The sequence below is a fragment of the Corvus hawaiiensis genome, chromosome 26, assembly GCF_020740725.1.
Source record: "Corvus hawaiiensis isolate bCorHaw1 chromosome 26, bCorHaw1.pri.cur, whole genome shotgun sequence".
NCBI lineage: Eukaryota > Metazoa > Chordata > Aves > Passeriformes > Corvidae > Corvus > Corvus hawaiiensis.
The window spans coordinates 37,508,391-37,530,961 of NC_063238.1; the positions used below are offsets into that span (position 1 = coordinate 37,508,391).

The 22,571-nt window shown below is 45.1% G+C and overlaps 1 protein-coding gene and 1 long non-coding RNA gene across 5 annotated transcripts in view; both read left to right on the forward strand.

The window, feature by feature from the left end:
• Positions 1-8,431: 8,431 nt before the first annotated feature.
• CCN4 (cellular communication network factor 4) overlaps positions 8,432-22,571 on the forward strand; it is a 34,921-nt gene continuing 20,781 nt past the window's right edge. The window contains exons 1-2 of one of the 4 annotated variants that reach the window (XM_048287075.1): positions 8,432-8,735; positions 13,903-14,001. In XM_048287075.1, coding sequence (XP_048143032.1) covers positions 8,688-8,735; positions 13,903-14,001 — 147 coding nt within the window. In that variant the 5' untranslated portion in view covers positions 8,432-8,687. Of the gene's footprint in view, positions 8,736-13,902; positions 14,002-18,211; positions 18,436-22,571 lie in introns of all 4 variants that reach the window. The other 3 variants (XM_048287077.1, XM_048287078.1, XM_048287076.1) reach the window with 3 other exon arrangements.
• Positions 18,449-20,573, forward strand: LOC125317314. Its single transcript, XR_007200011.1, has 2 exons — positions 18,449-18,883; positions 18,923-20,573. It is a non-coding gene; the product is annotated as an uncharacterized LOC125317314 (long non-coding RNA).

A 22,571-nucleotide genomic window follows, 5' to 3' on the forward strand; every position in this document is an offset into this window, starting at 1 on the left:
GGAGCTTGGTATCTTACTTTTATGACGGTTTTGTGGTTTTGTTTTTATGGGGTTTTTTTTGGTGTGGTTTTTTTTCTTGGTTTGATTTTTTGTTTTTTTTTTTTCTTTTAATTATTGTTATTAATTTTTATTCAAAGTTTTATTTGAAAGCTTTAATTAAGAAATTGGTGGGGGTTTGAGTGCAGATATTAAGATAGACAATTACTCAGAAAAAACACTGGATACACCAGGGTACTGTTGTTGTTGTTACAAATGCCTGGTACTAGTTCAAAACCATCAGAGTATGTGTTTTGCCCACATAAATGTCCATCAGGAGATTATGAGAATTTAGGAATAGATGAACACAATAGTGAGGCCATTGCTTTTGAGAGCAATGAAGAAAATACAATACGTCACTGTCATCAGTAACTAAAAATCCAATATAACAGATTTGCAACCTGATATAAAGCTCTACAATCTTTTAAATGGGAAACTACCAAAACCAGTATTTTAATGACTTGTTTCTTAGCTACTGTCATTGATGCCTGTACAGTTTTGCTCACAGTGGAACAGCTCAGCTGCTGTCAGCCAGATTAGTACTGCTGAAATCAAGGGAGTCACACAGACTGACACCAGCTGAAGACCTGTCCTAATAAACCTGACTTTATTTATGGGAGATGAAACCACAGTCATGTCTCCTCAAAGGCAAGTCTCACTCAAATGGTGGGAATAAATTGTTTTGTCTACATGAATAAATTAAATATTGAATGTTCCATTTTTCAGACTTGGCTGCCACCTCAACTAAATCAGTGGAGCTGATTTACACCAGCTCTTTGGAGAAATGACCAGCTGGTCCTGGAGTGCCGACAGTCAGGCTGGTTTACCTGGACCAGTTGATTTTCTGTTTGTCAGCTGGGTGTGTGATCAGCCTCACAAATATTCTGGCATGAGGAGTTCAAGCCACACAACATGGTGCATATGCACTCAGTAATGGAAACCTGGGCTGAGTAACATTCCAAGGCAAACCCCTTCATCTGGCATTTTCTAAAGGACTGAGGGAATTCAGTGCTGGATTTACCACCTTAGCTCCTGGAACCTTCTGCATCACTGTATCAGGGGGACACAAGGCTGAACAGGAGCAAAGAAGCTTTTGTCTCTCTAGCCACAATGTGATTCCTGTCCATCTTCTTCTTTGGGAAGATTCTGTAGACAGCAAAAGAGTATTGCAGCTTCTTTCACTCAGGTGTCAGTTCTCATCTGCAAAGGCCAGCAGCTCTGAAAATGAGATATTCACCTGTGTTGAAGTGGGGCTGGCTGAGTGTTCAGATGCTTGATGTTATCGACAGTCAGCTAAAACAGAAGTTCTCATGCTCTCATTTCTAAAGCTTCTTTGATATTTCAAAGGCTGATGTAACTGTCCTTCCTGTCACCTAAGTAGTGACAATAACAACAATAATTGATGGTGCAGTTTGATTTCTGCACCTCCCTTTCCATTCCAGTATGTTCTTCCTGAATACCAGCCTTCCTGCTGATGAAAAGGGCTGTCACCTTCATCACCCTGGCATGGAGAAAAGCAGAAGAAAAAGCAGTTTCTTGATAGGAAACTAACACAGCTACTTGTTTGGCTCATTTAAAAGTCAGATTCATGATGTAGCCTTTACCTTTTATGAGTCAGGAAAGTCCAAGGTGTTAATTTTTTTTTTTTCTTGGACTTGTAGGCAGACTCTGATCTCACTTATTTACAAAGGAAATCAGCTACAGTCAAGGAGTTATTCCTGCCACACATTTGCAAGAGAAAATAGCACCCATCCTCCCTGAGCTCTCTTTTTGTTCTTAGTAGTCCCTGTGTTCTTTGGCTGGCTACAGCCTTCCGTAAAAGTGTCAGACACATCAAACAACATAAAATAAATCCATCTATTTCCCAGTTTATTTGTTCTAAGAAGACTATAAAATGAAGTCAAATTGAGAAACCTGCTTATGTGTTTGAGAGGCATAAGGGATGTATTGAGGAAGAAGTGATATTAAAGTGTTAGCCTGACAGAATCAGAGCTAGCTTGAACTGGGACATGCTGCCTGTTTCTTCTTCATCGTGGATGGCTGTAGAGTGATGGATAGTGGCATTCACGGATATAATGTCCACAGAAAGGGAAAGGTAAAGAGATAAAAATCATAAAACTATTGAATTCAAGGTCCAAAAATCCAATTCAACACAGAGAATTAAAAGCAATGTGGCTTCCTTCTTGTATTAAAGAGAAGAGCCAGCAGTGATTTATGGAACCTTTGCATATTTATATGTTGGAAGAAGGGGCTGAATCCTCATCAGCCAAGCAGACATTGGCAGAAAGATGAAACCAGCAAACTCAGACTGAAATATGGCGCAAATGTTTAATAGTGAATGTAAGTGAACTCATCAAAACATGAAGTGTTTTTTCCATCATTTGAAGATCTTAAATTGAAGTCTTTGAATTAGACAGAGAAGCATCTTTAGAGCCTCCATTTACTGGGGCCAGTACAAGGCTCCCCAGGATCAAGCCGGGGTGATACAGGATTGCAATGATCTCTTTTAGCATTGTCATCCTTAGAGGGACCTGAGAGCTCACAGAAGACCAGATTTGGGCTGCTCCTATCAAAGAGTTCAACAGGAGCTGAAATGTCCCTGTCATTTGGGATTTAGTGAAATAACCTTACACCCAGGCACACCTCAAAGTGCACCAGTGTGCCATATCCACACAGGGATCACTATCAGAAAGGCTGCTCAGGCAGATGGATGTCTCAGCACCCCTGCCCTGAGGCTGCAGGCCCAGTCCTTGAGCCCTGTCTCGTCCAAGCTAAGACAGAGTGTCTGGTTTATGATCGCCACAGGACAGACTCTCACAACACAAGTGCGGTGGGCTGTGGAGCTTCAAACAGCCAGATGTCCACATCTACATGACTTCATCCTTGCTGACACACTTGACCACAGCATTTTCTAAGGAATTCACTGAGGCAATGAAATATGCTAAGGAAATAATCAAAGAGAGTGAGATAACCGAATGTTTCTTGGGAAAAGACCCAAACCAACACAATGCCATTTTTATGTCATTTCTGAAATTCTCTTTCCCTTGATGTTGTCATCTGGTACCACAGGAGCTTCGAAGTCTTGTTTCTCCTTCATTTGGAAAGTTATTTTTGCTAGACCTGCTATCATGGCTCCTTCATCTCCAGGCCAGCAATCACAATTTGTATGAAATATTAAATACTAGCTATCAGATTTACATCTGAGCCATTTACCCTAGGCTAACCCAACAACCTTAATTTTTTTATTTAAAGGCCATTTTGCCTAGGACAGGGGAATGGCGCTTTCAAAATACTCCTTTCACTTCACAAAGTATTAGAGGTTTGGACCCAAATTCTGGCACTCAGTGGCATCCACATACAGATTATCACCACCTGGGTGACACCAAGAGAGCAGGGTTTATTCTAAGTTACTTGGCAGAGAAAGAGAATCCCTATGGCTGAATATCAACAATGTACGAGGAAGGATGTGCTGGTGACAGAAGGGTGAGAGAGAAATATTGAAATAGAAAAAGCTGGAATGAACAAACAGAGGAGGAAGTGAGGAAAAAGGGGTGGATATAGATAAGGGAGAATTGTTGCAGTGGGGATCCTGCAACACGCATATATCAAACCAGGAGTCCCGTGGAAAGGAAATATATATGGACAGACAGATTCTTGATAGCTGTTTCAGAGAGATGTTTATTTCTCCAGCCGCATGGCCGGGGCTCTGCTGAGGAACTGTTCCAGTCACAGGACCAAGGGTCCTTCTGCCCGCGCAGGGAACACAAACCAACCAATGGGAACGAGGCTGAGCAGGGGCAGGGTAGCCCCGTGTCTGTGCCCTCAGGGCCCCTCTGCCAGGGCTACACGGCAGGGGAGGGACCCCAACACCTCACCCGTTTTATTTTAATAAAAGGAGAATGAAAACAACTGGATAAACATAACAAGAACAGTTTCAAAACAAAACAAGCCACCCTCCTGAGTCTTTAAATGTCCAAACAGATTCTCTGGAACATCTTAGGGCTGACAGAAGGGAGACAGAATTCTCTGAGCATGCTTTGTGGGGAAACTGAGGCAGGAGAGGGTTTAACTTCTTCCCTCCCCCTTTTCATCCCCCACTCGGCATTGGAAAGGGATTTTTGGGGAAACAATTGGCAAAAGCATGGTTTTGTGAGGGAAACCATGGGTGAAAAAACGGATTGGGAATACACTGGGGGTAATAGGACATAGGGTAAAAGGGAAAGGTGGGATTAGGAAAGGGAAACTGTAGGGGGGGCTTACAATGGAGATATTGTCTAACATGACTACGATTTTTTGCATATATACTGCCTTTTACAGAAACACCATCAGGCCCAGTGACCTGCGATGCTTGTAACCCTTTTCTCCCTAGTACAATATTAAATTCCACCACCTCTCCATCTCCCAAGCTTGGGATCCATTTTTCAGGGTTATTCTTTTTAATAGCAGTTCTATGCATGAATATGTCTTGCTGGTTGTCACACCTTGTTATAAAACCATAATTTTGCTTAACATTATACCATTTTACTATCCCTAAGGTCTTAGTTGCTATGATCTTTTCCTTTTTCCGAGTGGCTGCTGTTTTCTGTCTCGCTGCGTCTTTGCTCTCTCCTTCGGTCGCTCCCGTGTTGGAATTGTCGGGGCTGCTGGTGCCTGCGCGCTCTTCCCGGGGTCGCGTTCGGGGCCGTGCGGGCCGGGCCGGGCCGCGCCGCTCAGTTCTCCGTGCGTCGCCTCCTCTGGTCGCAGCTTCGCTGCCACTGCCGGGCGCTGCACCCACGTCTCGGCCGGGCCCCCGAGCGACGACCCCCCCGCGCTCCGCTCCAGCGCGCGTCTCGGCTGGGCGCGGCTCCGTTCCACCGCCACCGCCTCCAGCCGCCGCCCGCGTGCCGCCCCTCTCGGTCGGGCGTTCACGGGGCTCGCTCCACCACGCGCTGCACGGGGCCATTCGGGCACCGCCGGGTCCCGCCGCTCCTCGCTCCGCCACCGACACTGCGGCTCGCGTGGCTCCGCCTGCACGCAGGAACTGCCTCGCTGCTGCTCGCAGAGCGCTCGGTGCACGTGGCCTGGGCCGCACGGTCCCTGCGCCACGCTTCCCTTCGCCAGCACACAGCTGACATTGCTCAACAGTCTCGGTAACTAAATAATATTCACGAAAATATTCTTCCATCGGCATATATTTTGACTCCAGTATTAACTGTGTCCAAACGGTTTTCCAAAAGCCCTTGGTAAGAATTAAATCCCAAGAAACATAGAAAAAGTTCTTAAACAACCATGCCAGGAAGTGTTTCAGTTCTTTTTGAGCTTGAATCAAGCTAAAATTTACAAATCGTTGTTCAAGAATCATTTTAAGTTTAAGATAAATGTCCATATGCGGCTCTGAGAGCCAAGAGTCTTCCCACGGTTCCTCCATAGTTTAGATATGGAATAGCAAAGCAAAACCAAGAAGAGGAATCCAAAGTTTCCAGGGTTTACTCACACAAATCAGTCGCTTAGGGATCGGGGATCGTTCTGCTCACAAATCTCCACCATTTGTTGCAGTGGGGATCCTGCAACACGCATATATCAAACCAGGAGTCCCGTGGAAAGGAAATATATATGGACAGACAGATTCTTGCTAGCTGTTTCAGAGAGATGTTTATTTCTCCAGCCGCATGGCCGGGGCTCTGCTGAGGAACTGTTCCAGTCACAGGACCAAGGGTCCTTCTGCCCGCGCAGGGAACACAAACCAACCAATGGGAACGAGGCTGAGCAGGGGCAGGGTAGCCCCGTGTCTGTGCCCTCAGGGCCCCTCTCCCAGGGCTACACTGCAGGGGAGGGACCCCAACAGAGAATAGACACAGTCTTGGAGGAACCTGACAGAAAACACAATCCTGAGCCTGATCTTTAGGGTTGTGAGTCCTGGGAAGGGGCTGTGGTAGGGCTGAAGGTGCTGGAGGAGGAAGACAGTGTGTGAAACTTCCTTCGGTTTGCATTTAATTCCAGTTGAATCGTCTCCCAGAGCAGCTGTCTGTCCAGACTGTCACACAAATAATAGGAGCTTTTACAGTCCCCTAGTCCAGCTGGTGTAAAACCTTTAAATTGCCCATGTCTTGTCACACAGCATGAAGGGATAGAAGTTGTGACCAGAAGTTGTGTATGACCAGTGTAGGAGCCTGGGGCTCAGTCTGGACCGGGCGTAGACGAGAGATCTCTGAAGTCAGATCTTGGAACATGCGGTTTATTGCAAAGGGCGTGGGTACAGGGGCACTGCTTAGAGCTGCCAGACTCAGCTCGGAGCAGGCCCAGGAGAGCAAGAGAGTAAGCGGGTAAGTAAAGAGAGAGAGAGAGCGAGAGGAATGAGAGTGAAGAAGAAGAAGTAGTATGTGAAGTCCTGGTTACAATACAATAAATCATCTTCTGTACTGAATATTCTAATTGTCACTAACCAATCTAATACAAGATACAAATCCTATAGCATTTACATACAGCCTATAAGAATTGTTATATTACCATAGAGTGTTACATCTTAACTCCTAAAAACTACTCTTTGGACCCCTTCTGCTAAGCTAGTAGGGTCTGCTCTGACCCTTGGACCTGCCTGCAAGCAGAGGGTATTGTTCAATCAAAAGGGGATTACCTTCAGTTGGCCATACCATTGTTTTCTAGTTGTTCAGTAACTAAGACTTGGTATCTCAAAAGGTGGCTTTCATTTCGATGTCGCTTATAGTTTTCATATTCCCAAAATCTTTTGTCAGGCAATCATATTTATAAGGCTTTCCTGTTTCATCTTCCCCAACAACCAGAAGTTACTGGAGCACAGATTCCTCACCCTCCCCACCCCACCCATCAGCCCCAGCCTTGAGCATTCAGCTGTGCCAGGTCTGGGGAGCAAACCCCACACAGCACCAGATCCCCAGGAGGGCTGGGATAGAATCATAGGATAGTTTGGGTAGGAAGGGACTTTAAAGATCAGCTAGTTCAAACCCTCCTTCTGTGGGCAAGGACATCTTCCTCTAGACCAGGTTGCTCAGAGCCCCATATAAGACCAGAGCCCCTCATCTTGAACACTTCCAGGGACAAGGAATTCACAATTTCTCAGGACAACTTGTTCCAGTCTCTCACGATTCTCACAAGAATTTCTTCTTAATAGCTAATCTAAATCTATCCTTTTTCAGCATAAAGCCATTCCTCCTTGTCCAATGACCACATGAAGACCAAAGGACCCTCCCCTGCTCTCTTGAAGCCCCTGAAAGGTTCTATCAGGTCCTCTTGGTGCCTTCTCTTCTCCAGGTTGAACAACTCCAATTCTCTCAGCCCTTCCTCACAGGAGAGATTCTCCATCCCTCTGACCATCTTAGTGTCCTCCTCTGGACTCACTCCAACTCAGCTCCATGTCCTTCTTATGTGGGATGGCTGCTTAGAGTGGGGGGCTGAGAGTGGCTCATCCCAACCCAACCTGGCACAACTGAATTACAGGAGGCAACCAAAGCTGAGCAGAAGTTAAGGAAACATCTTAGTTCTAGTTTGGCCATCAGAGTGATTCACCCACCCATCACTGCCCAGCTTGTCACATCAAGCTGAAAGTTTTGCGTATTTTTAAATTTACCTTGACAGTTATTTTAGCCCGTGAATAAACTCTTTCTTGTGTTTAAGACCTCTGAAACTCTTTAACAGGATTTTCATTCCCTTTGCAAGTACTAATTTTCCTTATAATATTCTACTTCAGTTTAAGGATGAAAGAGACTTTAAATCCTTTCAAATTCAGATTTAGAATAGTTGGGGAAAATACTATACTTGTGCCTAGGTAAAAGGAGAAAAATACATTATAGATGCCTCAGCTAAAATCCGGGTATACATTAGCAGGAATACAGGTGATCAGAGAGTTTGGGGTGGGGTTTGAGTTCAGGGTGGGGTTTTCACTGCCGTGTACCTGGGCAACATTTGTCATGCCCACTGCTGGCACAGGATAGAAGTATGACTGGGCCCAGGAGTATTGCACACTCCTAAACACTTAAATCATGGAAGATATGTGTGGCATGGCAGGGGACCATGTGATCCAGGGTTGCTCTGTAAAGAGGGGAGTCCCAAAGGAGTCAGCAGACTGCTTCCCACAGGGTGTGCCTGCAGGACAAATGTCCTTTTGCCTTTCAGATGAAGTCACTCTTTTAAAAAATCAAATAAATCAAACATCTGTGAATAATTGTATACGTGTCATGTCATTGAGTGTAACCAGTACAGCCAGATCAAACATTTCTTGCTGTACTAGCTACATTTCAAGAGTCTGAATGCCATGAGCAACATGAGGGATGAGCTTTGAGCTTTTTGGAGCTGTGCTAAAATCTCAGCATGTTGGACCCCGGTGCTGCAGCTTTCCCTTTAAGAGCCCTTTGGCTCACGGCAATGCACTGAAATGCAGGAGGTGGGACAACACCACACACAAAAATGAAGAAGTGAAGGCAGGAAAAGTTTCTCCAGAGGAAAAATGCAGGGCTTGTCCTTCATCGTGACGTCAGATCTGTCTTTAATAAAATCCCCAAAGAGCCAAGAGAAAAAGGCAGAGTGCCTAGGCTAGGTTGCCAGTTCAGGATTGCTCTGCATTCCCCAAAGTGGTGTTTTTATTCAAAACGGCTCTAAATCTGGGTTCAATCAAATGTATTTAATCCCGGCTTCCAGGGATGAGGTGGCTTTTGCCCTGGATTGTAGCAGCAAGCAGCATTTTGCAGGTGAGTTTGGAAACTGCCGGGGAGACCTGTCTTCTGCAAACACAATTGGGTTTAATGCAGGGTGGACTGGGAGAGCCGAGTGCGATGTGTGTGGGAAGGTGGGCACTGGAAAGTTTTGGGGAGGTGTGAGAGCAGGAAAGGAAAGGTGAGCTGGGGGGAAAGGAAAGGAAAGGAAAGGAAAGGAAAGGAAAGGAAAGGAAAGGAAAGGAAAGGAAAGGAAAGGAAAGGAAAGGAAAGGAAAGGAAAGGAAAGGAAAGGAAAGGAAAGGAAAGGAAAGGAAAGGAAAAGGAAAGGAAAGGAAAGGAAAAGGAAAGGAAAGGAAGCAGAAGTGTCTTAGAGTTGAGCTCTGCTCAGCATCCAGGTGGATCAGCACAGAAAACTGACAGGTTTTTTTCTTTGTATTGTTATTATTTGTACCGTGGGACAAACGAAGGATGAGGAGATCCCCCACTGCTGCCTGAAGCAGCACGGCTGAGGCTGTGAGGGGATCGGGCAGGAGGGGAAAGCGCGGCGGTGCCCAGGGGTGCCGGAACCGAGGCGGCCCCGGTGCCGGTACCGGAGCGGGGTGGGGGCGAAGCCGTGCCGGGAGCGGGGCCGTGCCGGGAGCGGGGCCGTGCCGGGAGCGGGGCCGGGAGGTGCCGCCGGCTGCTCCCGCAGGTGGAGCCGCTCCCGCCGCTGCCCCGAGGCCGGAGAGGGAGGAGGGCTGCATCCCCCTCCCGGTCTCCTGGAGCTGCCTCTCCACGCAGCAGCAGCCGCTTTCCTCCCCCTCTTCTCTGGAAAAACCTGTCCGGGGAAGACGCTTCTTTCCCGAAGGTGCCGGAGTTTTTCTTTGCTTTTCCCGGTGCGTGGCCGCAGCTTGGGTAGAATTCCCGAGAGAGAGGGTTGGATTGAGAGCAGCCGTGGGAAGCGGTGAGGGTCCGACGGGAGAAGCAGAGCCTATCCCCGGAGGGGGAGCGGTCCCCTGTCCCCCATCCCCGGAGCCAGCGCTGGACTCGGGGTTCAGGGAGCCGTGGGGATCCTGGCAGTGAAGGGGATGTTAGGGACCCGTTTGGACTGCCCAGCTTAAAGTGAGGTGTTCTCTGAGGCAGACACGTGTAAGCTGTGTCTGAGCATCCCTCCGCTTGGAGCGGCGTGACATCAACCGCTCTGCACAGGGGATTTTGCGTGGCAGAGCTGCCGGCACCGGGGGCTGGCTCGTGTGTTGTGAGATACAGCCACACTTTAAACCAGGAAAGCACCGCGTGGTGCGGCACAGCAGGCACACCTGTGTGACAGCAGATGGCACAGGGATAAGTCCTGCGTGGATGACGAGATAGATTGATAACAAGGCCTCTTCTGGGAAATAAAACACAACACAAAACTGGCAACCAACAAACCTCACCTCTTGTGCTCCTGAGGGAAGCTGGTTCTTACCACAGCTGATTTTTGTTCAGCAAGAAAAAATTAAACAAAGGGACCTGCCCCCCACCCCCCAAACACTGTCACTAGAGGAGATCTGTGTGAGCCTCGTAAATTGTACAGTGGTTGTCCTGGGTTCCCTTGGTATCAAAGATTTTTGTAAAAAACCTGCTGTGGCATGAAAATATGTGTGAGTGTGTGAGTGCATGCAGGCACATGCGTTTGCTGAGGGGGTAGGCAAGAGAACGCAATCCAGATATATCTAGAAGCATGTTTGGTCTAAAGAGTATCTAAAAAGAGTTAAAACAGTATAAAAAATAGCCTAAAAAGTCTCCTGGGTCTCAACAGTTTCAGCTCAGACTTTCCATTGAACAGAGCAGGTGAAACTGCTCTCTGGAGCATTCCGGGACACTGTCACCTCCTGAACACACCCATGGGGCTGGACCTTGGAAGGTTGTGCTTAGAAACTATTGAGTAGGGATAATTTCTCCCCAGTAATGAGCTGGCTTTCTGTGGGCCCTTTCCATGCCTGAACTGGGATGTTATGGGGGGTTGGTAGGCTGGTGAAAAGCAGGTTCTGGTTTGTCATATATAAGGGAGTGAGGAAACAGGGATGAAAAGAGTGCAGAGCATGGATCAGTGAGAGGGGCTGGGGAGAGCATCTGGGAAGGAGTATCAGCCTGTGTAGTACTTAAAGGACTTTTGGGATCAGAGAAGGCTTAGTTTGGTCTGATTAAGGGTGTTGTCTGAAGAAACAAGGAATATTGCAATTTTTGTGGTATATTGTGAACATTTAGCTGGCATGGCTACCCTGCTAATGAGATACTTTAGTTAAGTCATGAGAGTCAGAACAGATGAGTCCTGGTAAAGCTCCAACACTGCCCCACCTCATCATCCATAGTTTTTGTCTTTGCTGGCATCATCACAACAGTGATAAAGACCTTTCCAACTCTGCAGTGACATCCATGGAATGGTAGCACCAGGCAGGTCACTGTACACACTTTGCAAAGCCCCGTGGGCTCCCTGGAGACATATTACTCTTCATGTATAGGAAGAACTATGGACAGAAAAAGATGTTCCACTGGGAAAGAAGAGGGTGGACTCTCTGGGTTAGATATAATATTGTTCCAGGGAGAAAGGCAGAGGAGATGATATGGGAAGGTCAGGCAGGGCATTTCTGAAGGCAGCTCTCAGGTTCTGCATCCCCTAGCACTGTTTGAAACTACAAGCAGTTACTGAGTTCTTAGAGTTTTATCAATAGGGGCTTTTTATTAGGGCAAAACTGCACAGGTGATGGGCTTGTGAAGAAAAAAGTAACTGAGCATAGCTGGAATTTCAGGCATAAGTTTTGAAAAATGTCCTGAAATACTTTTTTTTTGACATAGATATAAGGACGGAGACCATGGGAGCCTAAGTCCCTTCAACCAGGCTGAGATTACTCAGTGCCTGAGTCATTTTTGCAGAAAGGACTTTAAAAGTGGATACATTGGCTCCTTTCAGTGTTGCACATTGAGGAGTCAGAGCCAGAATCTTCAGTCTCTAGTCCTGATGATTCAGAAGTGTGAGACCACTTGTTCAGAAAGGACAAAATGTCCTAAACCGGGGTGAAGATTAACAAAATTATTCCACACTTTGTAGAAAATTAGTAGAGAATAGGAGCAGCATTGAGGCTCTCTAAAACATTTGAAGTGGAAGAATGGGTGATGTGTGGAACTGAAAGTCTAAAATAAAAAATAATAGGGTGAATGCAAATGTGCGGACTTCTCAAATAGAGAAAAAGCAAAGAATCAAGTTGTTCTTCATCACATCAACTAGCAGGCAGGTATTGATTTATTTGATGTGATGGCAGTCATGGTACACAAACACAAAGGTTTTGGCTTCGGTCGATGGGAGGGAAGAGAGAGATGGCCAAAGATGGTTTTATTTGGCACCATCTCCTTTGTGGGAACCTATTTCATGACATAGTATCTGATAATGACCCAGGCTCAGGGCTGCCTCAGGCTGTGTTAAGAACCACAATGTGTTGTTTTTCCTTCTTTTATGAGATTTATCTGTACAGATACAAAGCCAAGAATTTAATCTTTAAAATATTTGGATCTGTTAGCAGGAAAAAATTATTAAATTTCTTTGGGGTCTTCCAGGAAAAAATACATTCTGACCAAACATAAACAAAAAAACCCTAAACAAAGCAAAACAAAAACATGAAAGAAAAAGTGACATCTTTATTCTTGCCTGCAGAAATCCCATGCCTCTCCAGGGAGGGTGATCTGAGGTTTACCTGTTAAGTGCTTCTTAACAGAAGGTTCAAGGTTTGCACCATGGCTAATGGGGCACAGATAATCTCAGGCAGCACAGGTTCAAAGCTGCTGTGCCTTGTCCCTCACACCTTCCCACCATTCCCTCTTGCTTGACAACATCTGGTTACCAGAGATACACTGGATACACTTCTCTGTAGAAGGGCTCTTACCCTACACTTCCATAAATTGTAGATGTCAATTAAAATTGCTCTGGTTATAGCAGCTGAAGATTCAGCTATGAAAATTATCATCTTGAGGCTTGAAGCTGGCAGACACAGCTCCCATGGGTATGGCTGCATCGTGCATAGGGCCTTCCCAAAGCTGATCTTTCATTTGGCAGTCCCCCCTCACACATCCACTTGCAGAATGAGATCATGGCTAAGGCAACATCCTGAAGGTAGCACTGAATGTTCTTCACACAGATCAGAGGCCCACACCCAAGTCTGTTTCTGATGAAGATGCTTCCTATGTACACACACACACACACACTTACTTTCTGCTGAGAGAAGCAGGACCTGATGCATTTTCTTCAAAATTTCTCTTGTCTGCTTCCAATTTCTCCTGAATTTGCTTTAGTAGTGTGAAACAATCTCTTTTCCAGCATCAGAGTTGGGGACAGGAATTGGCTTCCTCACCCTCCTCACAGTTGTGCCACTGCCTGTTTATGTCCCCTGGGGCAGGTCCTGTCCCCATTCCACACTGAAGCTGTCCTGCCTTCAGGAAAAGACATTAGTTATAAGTGGTAGCTATGGATTTTAGCAAAAGTGTGAGATTTATATGATGATTCTGTGTGTCTGTCCTTTCAAAGAGTCATGCACATTTAGTTTCTCCTGCCTTCCCCAGGTGCTATGGTCAAAATTTTCAGAAGTCCTCCATACTCCCACATGGGACATTTCTCTTCTTTCTTCAGAAGCTCTGGGCTCCCATGCTGGGATGTTAAGAGTTGCTTTAGCATCTTACCAAGGCTCAGCTTACTGAGAACTGCTCTTTTTGGATGTCTCAGTGTCCCAGAGGGGTCTTGAGCATTCCTGTCTGGACAGCCCTGGCTCTCATGCATGAGTGGAATTGAATCTGTTTATAAACCCAAGAAATAATGTTGTGTATGTGAACCTTGGCAGCTGTGGCCTGGCAAAAGCTGGACACCCACAGCTTCAGCTGAAGATACATCCGTGTATTGAACTTGACAGTGTCTCACGTTGTGGCCCAGAAAACAGGGCGAGGTTTCCTCAGTCTTTCAGATTTGTCAGTAGGAGGTTTGGATAGGTACCCTGGATGAACTTGTTCCTCTTGCTTCCCCCTTTGCTTTCTATTAATATAGTTCAAGCATCCTCATTCTTATTGTCCTTGTCTTAAAAGCACAATTTTCCCTTTCTGTTGAGTAGAAACACTGACTGGTAGCTGCTAACTTGGCAGTGATAGGCCCAAAGAAAATATATCCATTTGTTTCCTTTCTGTGTTCTGATGTCCATCAGGAATTTGGACCCAGTTTCTTGGACTGGTCTTCCAGCACCCAATTTCCCCATCATTCCCTCTCCATGTGTTGTGCCACCCAGGGTTTGCTGCATCCTGAGGTGAGTTGTCTTCAGCTTCCCATTGCTGCAGGTTGGCAGGAGATTGCAGATCTGATTTTTATGGATATGTTGCAGGGTCAAGGGGCTCTCACTGCTGCTTTAGCAGCTCTGTGCAGGTATTCTTCAGTGCTGCTCTGAGTTTCCTTAGCTGTGATGAGGATCATGGGTTCTCTTGCAGCCTGGTGGTCTCCCAGCTTCAGGATGCACCTCTGCTGGTGCTCTGTTATTTTTTGCATCCGTACTGAACCCTCATGTGTGTTCTGGCATCCTGGGTGAAGCTTCTGGAGTCCTTTTAATCCCTTGTATCTTCTCATAGGCTGCTGCTGGGCTTTGTAATCCTTGCATCTGGGCTAGGTGTGGGAAAGTAAAAGGGAAAAAAGGCATTTTTACTTCTGTGGGTGCCAACCACTGGCTCTGGCCCACAAGTAAATACTCTTGTGGATGGGGAAGGAAAGGAGAGCCTGTAGGCTGAAACAGCTGTGGAAGAAGATAGCACTTAAGCTGAGCTTTGCAGCACAACTTGAGTAATGAATTTCTAATACTTGGGTTGGTAATGCATTCCAGGACTGTGTGGTCATCTCAGTTCCTCTTCTCTTTCTCAACAGCTCCCACGTTGTTCTTTTGTTTTATTAGTCTGGGTCTGTCATTCCACTTAACCTATAAAGCAAACAAGAGATGAGCAAGTTGGAAAGCCAAATTTCACAAAATCCAGGATGGTGTGCAATGAGCCCAAAAGGAAACCTGAGATGTATTTGCAGAAATAATTGTGGGCTCATCCACAGAGAGCTATGAGTCACCTGGATCCTGATGTTGCTGGACATCTGCACAGTTAAGTCTTTGCTGTCATGGAGCGATTCCGGCGCTGCAAAAGGACCTTATCCTAACAGCTTGTCTTGCAAATTCACAGAATTTTCTAGATAAAATGCCTCATGCTTGGCAATGGGAGGGCACAGAAAGATCCCTTGGTCCAGCATTTCATTGACACTCAGATGTATAGAACACACAACACCTGTAGTGCTTTGGCTGCTTTTATACCTTTTGCCTAGAGCTGAAACAAACTCCTCCTACTAATCTTAAAGCACACTTGGCCTCTCCCTTCCAAACACTTTGAAATAATCTCCAGTGAAAGACTTCCAGGTAGAAACGATGGGTTGGTTTTATTATTACATCTCTAGCATGCAGCTGTGTAGCTTGACTCATTGGTATTTACATTAGATTCAGAAACATGTAAATATCATGTGTAGTCATAGAATTATAGGATGGTTTGGGTTGGAAGAGACTTTTGAAGGTCATACTGTCCAACCCTCTTGCAACGAGCAGGGGCATCTTCAACTCAACCCAGCTGCTCAGAGCCATCCAACCTGACCTTCGGTGTTTTCAGGGATGGAGCATCCACCACTTTTCTGGTTTTCCCTTGCAAAAATCTTCCTCATGTCTAATCCAAACTGGCCCTCCTTCAGTTTAAAACCATTACCCCTTGCACCTTTGCAGTATCCGTTTATAAGGAAAAGAACACAGTAAAGTCAGGAGTAGTAACCTACTTTGTAGTTCTGTACAATACCTGACAGAAAATCAGCTAAATGCCACCAGGAACAGTGCAGCCCACACAGGCTTCATAGCTTTGACCAAAATTGCTCTGAATGACTCACAGACTATTGTTATTAAACATTTCTTTTCTATTTTCATTAGAAGGTAGCAATATTTTATAGCTGCATGTGAAGTGTTGCACTTCCCCTTTTCTAGAATCTGTAAATGCAACTCACACTTTAATTTCTGAGTGGCCTAAAAGTTTTGAATTGTTCTATGCTCTACCAGTTTTCCAGACTACCATCCGGCTTTTCTTTTTGTTGTTTTCTTACTGAAGCTTTTTGAGTAACAGTTGATGGCAGGATGGGTGGGGGGTTGTTTTTTCTCTTGCTGAAGTTTCCTCTTCTCCACACATATATCCTCGACCCGTGAAAAGAAGAATATAGAGAAAGAAATGGAGCATGGCTTTGCTGAAACACAGTTTGATGCCTTTTGAGGACAACACCAATCACCCAGTGCAATGACTCCTAACTTGTTTTATCCATGTAGGCACCAGCCTTCTTGCAGTGGGTGGACAATAATATACCAGGGCTCTGCAGGGAGACTGGGAACTTCCCTAGAAAGTGCCATGACTATCCTATAGTATCTCCTGGCTGTGCTCTACACCCCTGTGCCATTATCACTGCCATGCCTGATGTGTCCTTGGCATTCTCACAGCTGTGAGTACATGAGGTCCTTCTGTATCTGACGTTTTTGGACTTGCAGATCCTCCTTTCTGGTTTTTTCACCAGTATATTCCTGGATGTATGTGATGACCAAGCAGGCTATAGCTCACATTTATGATCACCAACTTATATCAGCTGTGACAGAGGGAACTCTCTGTATCTGGGCCGAGAGGCAGGCAAAGATGTCGAAATCCATGCGGGGAGAATTAAGTTCTCCTCTGAATGGCTGGCACATGCTCCTGGCTGCCCCCAGGCTACCAGTTCCCTGCGTTTAGAGTAACAGCTGGGTCGTTTTAGCCATTTAGCAAGGAAGGACCAAACCACAGAAACTGCAGCCAGTGCTAAGAATCTGCAAGTGGACTACACTATAAAACTCTTTGGTTACATTTTAATGAGGGGGGAAAAAAAGGGTGGACAAAAATAATTAGGAAAATATCCAGGTTCCATTAACTATTTCAGCCATTCAGCAGGTGATTTATTGATAAGTACTGCTGACAATATTTCCTGCTGGACCTTGGACTTACAGGGCTGGATCATACCCACAGCATCTGTGTGGGGGCTGATAAACATTGATGTAAGAGAATGAGGGCAAATTCAGTTGGTGCCTTTCTCTGAGTTTTATTTCCACATTTGACCCTAGTAGTTAAATATAAAATAGCATCCCTGCTATTTAACACTGCAGTTCATTTATGGAGACTGTTCATTATTAATTTCCACTGTTTTAGTAGAGTCCCAAGGGTACATTTTTAAAATTACATTTATTCGAACGTTTGTATGAAATGAACATACAGTGCAGCAGTCTCTGAGCCTGACAAAGGGGTCATAGGTAGTGGAATTCTGAAGGTTGCTTGACTTGTATGTCCAGATTTTGCATCAAAACCTGTGCTAATTTTGCTCAGTGCACTGGGGTTCCCCACAGAGGCAGTGTGATCCTGCTCATGAAGGCTGGTGAATTCCTGGCTCACCAAAGCTGCCTGGGTGTGGGTGAGCTCCGGGGTTTGTAGTGGAACAATGCATTACATGCCTAGTTTCAGGCTCAAATAAGATGCTTCAGCTTTTTTAAGATGATATGTGATATGCTTAATTCTGTGTGTTTTACATATGTGTGTATATATATAAAAAATACACATATGTATATACCCACCCCCCTTGTATTTTTTTTTGTTTGTGTCAGTTTTTCCATACAGAGAGTCTACTTGCACTTGAGGAGATGTTTGTGCCATATTTTTCATTGTTTCTCCCTATCCCAGTTATATTAAAATGCTTGCCTGAGTATCATCTGGGAGGCTGGAGTGTTTGATCAGAGAAGTAAATGGATATTACAGCAGCAAAGTTGAGATTCCTTTAAAACCTCTGCATCCTCGATAACTGTAACATTTTATAGAGCAATTATTAAATAATTGAATTTGTTTCATTCCCATGTGACTATATGACTATAAAGGGGTTGATCTTGGTTTCCTTGTTCAGCCTCTAACATACAGGAGAAACTTCCTTAGAGAAACTGACTCTGCAGTGGGAGCTGAGAGAGGATATAAATATCCTGGCTTAACACCTCCCTCCCCCTCCCCATACGCTTCTCAAATGTGGTTTTTCTGGTACAAATGGTGTCTGCAGAGCAGCCTTGGCCCAGGGGGATGCTCGGGAGAAGCAGGGTTCTGTGCAGGGCTGCCGAGGAGCACCATTTGTGCACCAACACTGCCCTCGCGTGTCGGGGGTGTGGGAGACCAAATGTCAGTAACCACACAATTAGCAATTCATCTTTATCCTCCGAGGGGCCAACCACACAGCTGGTGTCCTCCTCCATGGGTGGAAGCAGCAGCGTTAACTGTTTAACGGCTGAGATGTTGCCACTTTCCAGGCTGGCATTGTTTGGGATGGGGAAGTGGCAGCAATACCCCGGCCTGAGCAAGGTTGTATTTTGTTTTGCTTTATTTTGTTCTGTGTTTTGCCATTCGTAGTGTCAGCAGGTCTCTGGATCACAAACGGGAATTTTGTCGACTGCTTGGTTTAGCCTGGGCCCCAGCAGTATCACAGCTGCCTGCAAACAAGAGGGAACCATGTGTGAAAGACCCACTTCATCACTGCACAGATCCATCAAGCTATAAACTGCTGATCACCAAGGATGTGTGGGACTTGAAGGTGTTGGAGAGATGAACGAGTTCTACCCTTTTGCAGGCATCAGGTGCATGTGAGGGTTGAAACCCAAACGCTAAGAAAGTGGCTTTGCTGGGCTGAGAGCACCTGAGAGGCAGCTCAGTGGAACAATTTATTTTTTTGCATGCAGTAAGAACTCAATGACTTGGTTTTTTAGCTGTGTTTAGGAGGAGGGATCATGGTATGGTTACAGTGTAGGAACAAGAAATCTAAGTGCTATTTCTGGCTCTGCCACAGACATCCTGTCTGCCTTTGGGACAGTCACTTCACCTCTGGGGCCCCAGATTAATACAGAATTACTTAATAATATCACCCTCATGAAAGTTGCTTCGTTCCACCATGAGTAATCCCTCCTAGAAACAGAATGTGACACACTCTTCTAGCTCGTACAAGTGACACGTGTGCATTCCCAGTTGGAGAGCTGATACCTTTAAGTATACCAGCTTTCATATTTAATTCTTGCATCAGTTTTTTAGGTTCATTCTCTGGCATCTCTTTTTGCATCAGTTTTTTAGGTTCATTCTCTGGCATCTCTTTTTACCAAAGCCCTGAATTTCAATTCTGTTTCCACTGACCTTGGGACCCAGGGGATTAATTCTCTGGCTAAATTCATTCTTTTTCTATACTTATAATTTTACTCCTTTTCTTTTTTTGTTAATGAATTTGTGCCAGGAAGTGTTCTCTTTTCCGTGCTTGTAGTTTCCACTGTATTTAATTCAAAAGCTATGGTTTTGCCCCCAAAGTCTTGTAAAAGTCAAGGCCTCTCTCTATTTTCTTTCTTCCCCATTTGCAATGTGTCAGCTTTTGTTAGGGGTGGTAGGGAAGGTACAGCTGCTTTTTGGGGCTTTCTGTTGTGTATTAAAAGAGGATCTGATCTTCAAGCATATCTGGACTAAAGTCTGGAGAGCAGAGCCCAGGCTGGCTCAAGAGCTGGCTCTGACTTCTTCTAAGCCCCCTCATTCCCACTGCACAAATTTGCTCTTTTTGCTTTTTCCGGGCCAGATCTTCAGGAACAGCCTGTTCTCCCTGTTCAGGGACTCATAACCCCCCTTCCTTCTCTTTCATGTACATGGGACAAGATGCTGCCCGTAGCCATCACTCTGCTGGCTGCTCCTCCACAGCAGTTCTCACTAAAAAAATTAAAAACATCTCTTAGAAACATTGTTTGGATCAACCCATCAGCCAAGCCTCACATGGGAGACTTATCTGGGTGATCTCTCCAAGCTCCCTTTGGCTCTCTCTCCCTGCTGGCTTCTCATCCCTGATGCTCTGCTCAGCTGCTGCTCTGGGCAGCCAAAACGTGGCTGAGAGAACCCCGTGGTGTTCTGTCAGCACTGAGGACTCACTGCTTCCCAGGGCCACAGTGTGGAGCTGCCAGGGCAGATGAACCCCAGTTAGTGACCTCAGGGCCTGGGCACCCACAGCCCCAGGTGGCCTCACCTTGGCATGGGGCTCCAGGGTAGGATTCAGAACTGTGTCACAATGCAATGGCCCTGTGAGCTGACACGAGGGCTTAACTGGCTCTATCCAAGCCTTGCACGCCAAATATTCTCAGCCAAATGCTGCTGATTTTCAGAAAAGGAAAGAATTATTTTCCTAGCCATGAGCTAGCAGCCAAGAGAAGGAACTTTCATGTGCCAGGTCTGTGGAATTTTAAATGTGAGCTCTATGGAAATCCAGACCAACACGGACTAAATGTGGAGAAATTGCCCATGACAAAGTAAGGGAACTTTACAAATCGGAGAGAACATCAAGGTGAAAATTTTGAATCTGAATTCAAGGTTTTCTTTAAAGAATGCTATCAAGTAGCCAAACTATTAAAAAGAGATTTCCCTTAAACCAGAGCTGCAGAGACAATTGCAGAACATCTGTTGATGGGAACTTCCTCATGAACCCCAGTTCAGAGCTGAGGAAATACCGTTTTGGAACATAACCATTCTTTTATTCTCTTCTCACGAATGTTGAATACATCTTTCTGAGATATTTGAATAGTCGTCATTCTAAATGATCTTAATATTATAAACATACCTGCTGCCTCCTGGCAGTTCCCCTGGATTTTCAGCCTCTGCCTCTGCCCAGTGCTTTTTGGTATTTTTTTAATCTCATAAAATTTTGTGATCATCTTATTTCCTTTTAATGCTATTAAAGTGTAAATTATGCACATTCCCTACAGGTTTTGCTCTTTTTTTTTTTTTTTTTTTGGTCAATCTATGTGGATTATTTGGTGCTATTAAAATCTATGGCATGAAATGATAGATCAACATTTACCCTGAGTTGGGTAATTACCTGAAAAAAAAAAACCACAAAACCAAAAAACCCACATATGAACAGGATATGGATTTAAGTCCCTCTTAATGATTGAAAATAAGGTTAAAATGTAGCAGAGTGAATGTAAAACCCAGGCATTCTCTCCTCATAGCTACTACCAAGCAGGTAGTATTTGTTTTCTCTTCTGATTTGGGGTGTTAATGGTTGTAGGCTTTGTGAACATGGGGTGCGAGACCCTGGTCCCTAAAGGTCAGCCTCTCAACCACATTGCAGTTTGTAGCGGACTTGAAATTATTAGTTCTTGACTTAAAAAATGAGTGTATTTGGAAAAATAAAATGTTGTTCCTTCTCATTTTGCATCAGTCTCTTTGTAACAGGTTGGCTTGCTTGTGTGTCTGTGGTTTGTTTTTTCTTGTAAAAGAGACTGAGTAGGAAGGATACTCCAAGTGCTGTGTAACAAAATTCAGTTTTTATACTCACCTTCTGATGAAAATGCAAATGCACTTCCTGCCATTTTTATAGAGTTCTGATGAACTGTATCAGAAAAGGGGGTGGGGGGAGAGGAGGTAGAGGAAGAAAAGTCCTTTTGTATCACAATTATAATGCTGAATTCAACTGCTTCCTTGGAAAGCTAATGGGAGCTCTGTGTAGGGTCAGGAACCTGAGACAGATCCACACCAGTGTTCTAACATCTCTTTGTTTTTCTCTACTTTGTGTCTGAATTCATATTGAAACCAGTGAGACTTGGACATTCCTCTGAGGCTGGGAGCTTGGCTAAAGGAACTGAGAAATAGGAAATTGAAATTATAACTTCTTAAGGCTATTCAAACATGGAGAGTAGGAGAGGTAGGAGAAAAATGGCCTGGACACCAGGCACAATGTGGGGGTGTATGTTGAGAGATGGACAGTCACAGAGGCCTAGCAGACAGCACTTTGGCTGCTTCTGGCTCAGCTCGACCTAAGGGCCTGTCAGTCATCCTCATATCAGTAAATTCCCATCATGTGAGACTTCCTCAAGCCTTGAATAGGGCTTTATGTCTTCATGGTGGGCTGGAAAGTGGATGCTACTGCTGGTAAGTGCTGTGCCAGCACACAGGAAGCTGTCATCTCTCCTCTCTGTCCTTTGTTGCTGCAGAGTTTGCACACTTGAGCTCTTTCTTTTTTGTGTTAAATCTCCACTGTTAATCTCCTTGGTTGGTTTGAGAAAGAAAAGGACAAGTTTAAAAATGCATTTCTGACTCCAGATTCCAGCTTCCTGTTGATACAGCTGTGTTTCCTACTGGATGGCTCTGTAAACAGACAGTTTAACCCTTCAAATCTTGCAGTTATGTTGCTTCAGCATCACCAGTTTCTCTCCTTAAAGAAAGTTTCCTCCCTTATCTGTCCAGAGAATCCTTTTATTTCTCCTTCTTCTTTTTGCACATCCCACACATTGCACATCCTGCTGTGGCTTAACACTTCATTCAAAAGGAACAGGATTTCCTCTTGCTGCTGGTGAAAACCCTTCTGTCCTTCACAAGCCCCACTTTGTCATGTTGTGTTTGTGGAGGGGAAAATAATTGCACCTTCTAAGTTTAATCCACAGTAATTGAAATCATTACATTCCCTGGCAAGAGCACCAGCAGAAAACCAATGTACCAGACTTCTGTAAAGAGGATTTTTAGTGCATGAGATGAGAAAGTGTCCAGCAGATTTCAGCTTGGGATAAATTACATGCCAGGAGTATTTCAGCCCTTCATACCAGAACAAAATCCTCAGCTGTGTCTGTTTTCATTCTGGGTCTGTGAACTATTTAATAGATGTCATTGGTGGTATCACGCCCTATTTAATTCATGCTGTTGGTGGTATCACACCCATTGGTGAGGACCTGGTTGCATCTTGCTGTGCCATCCTGAG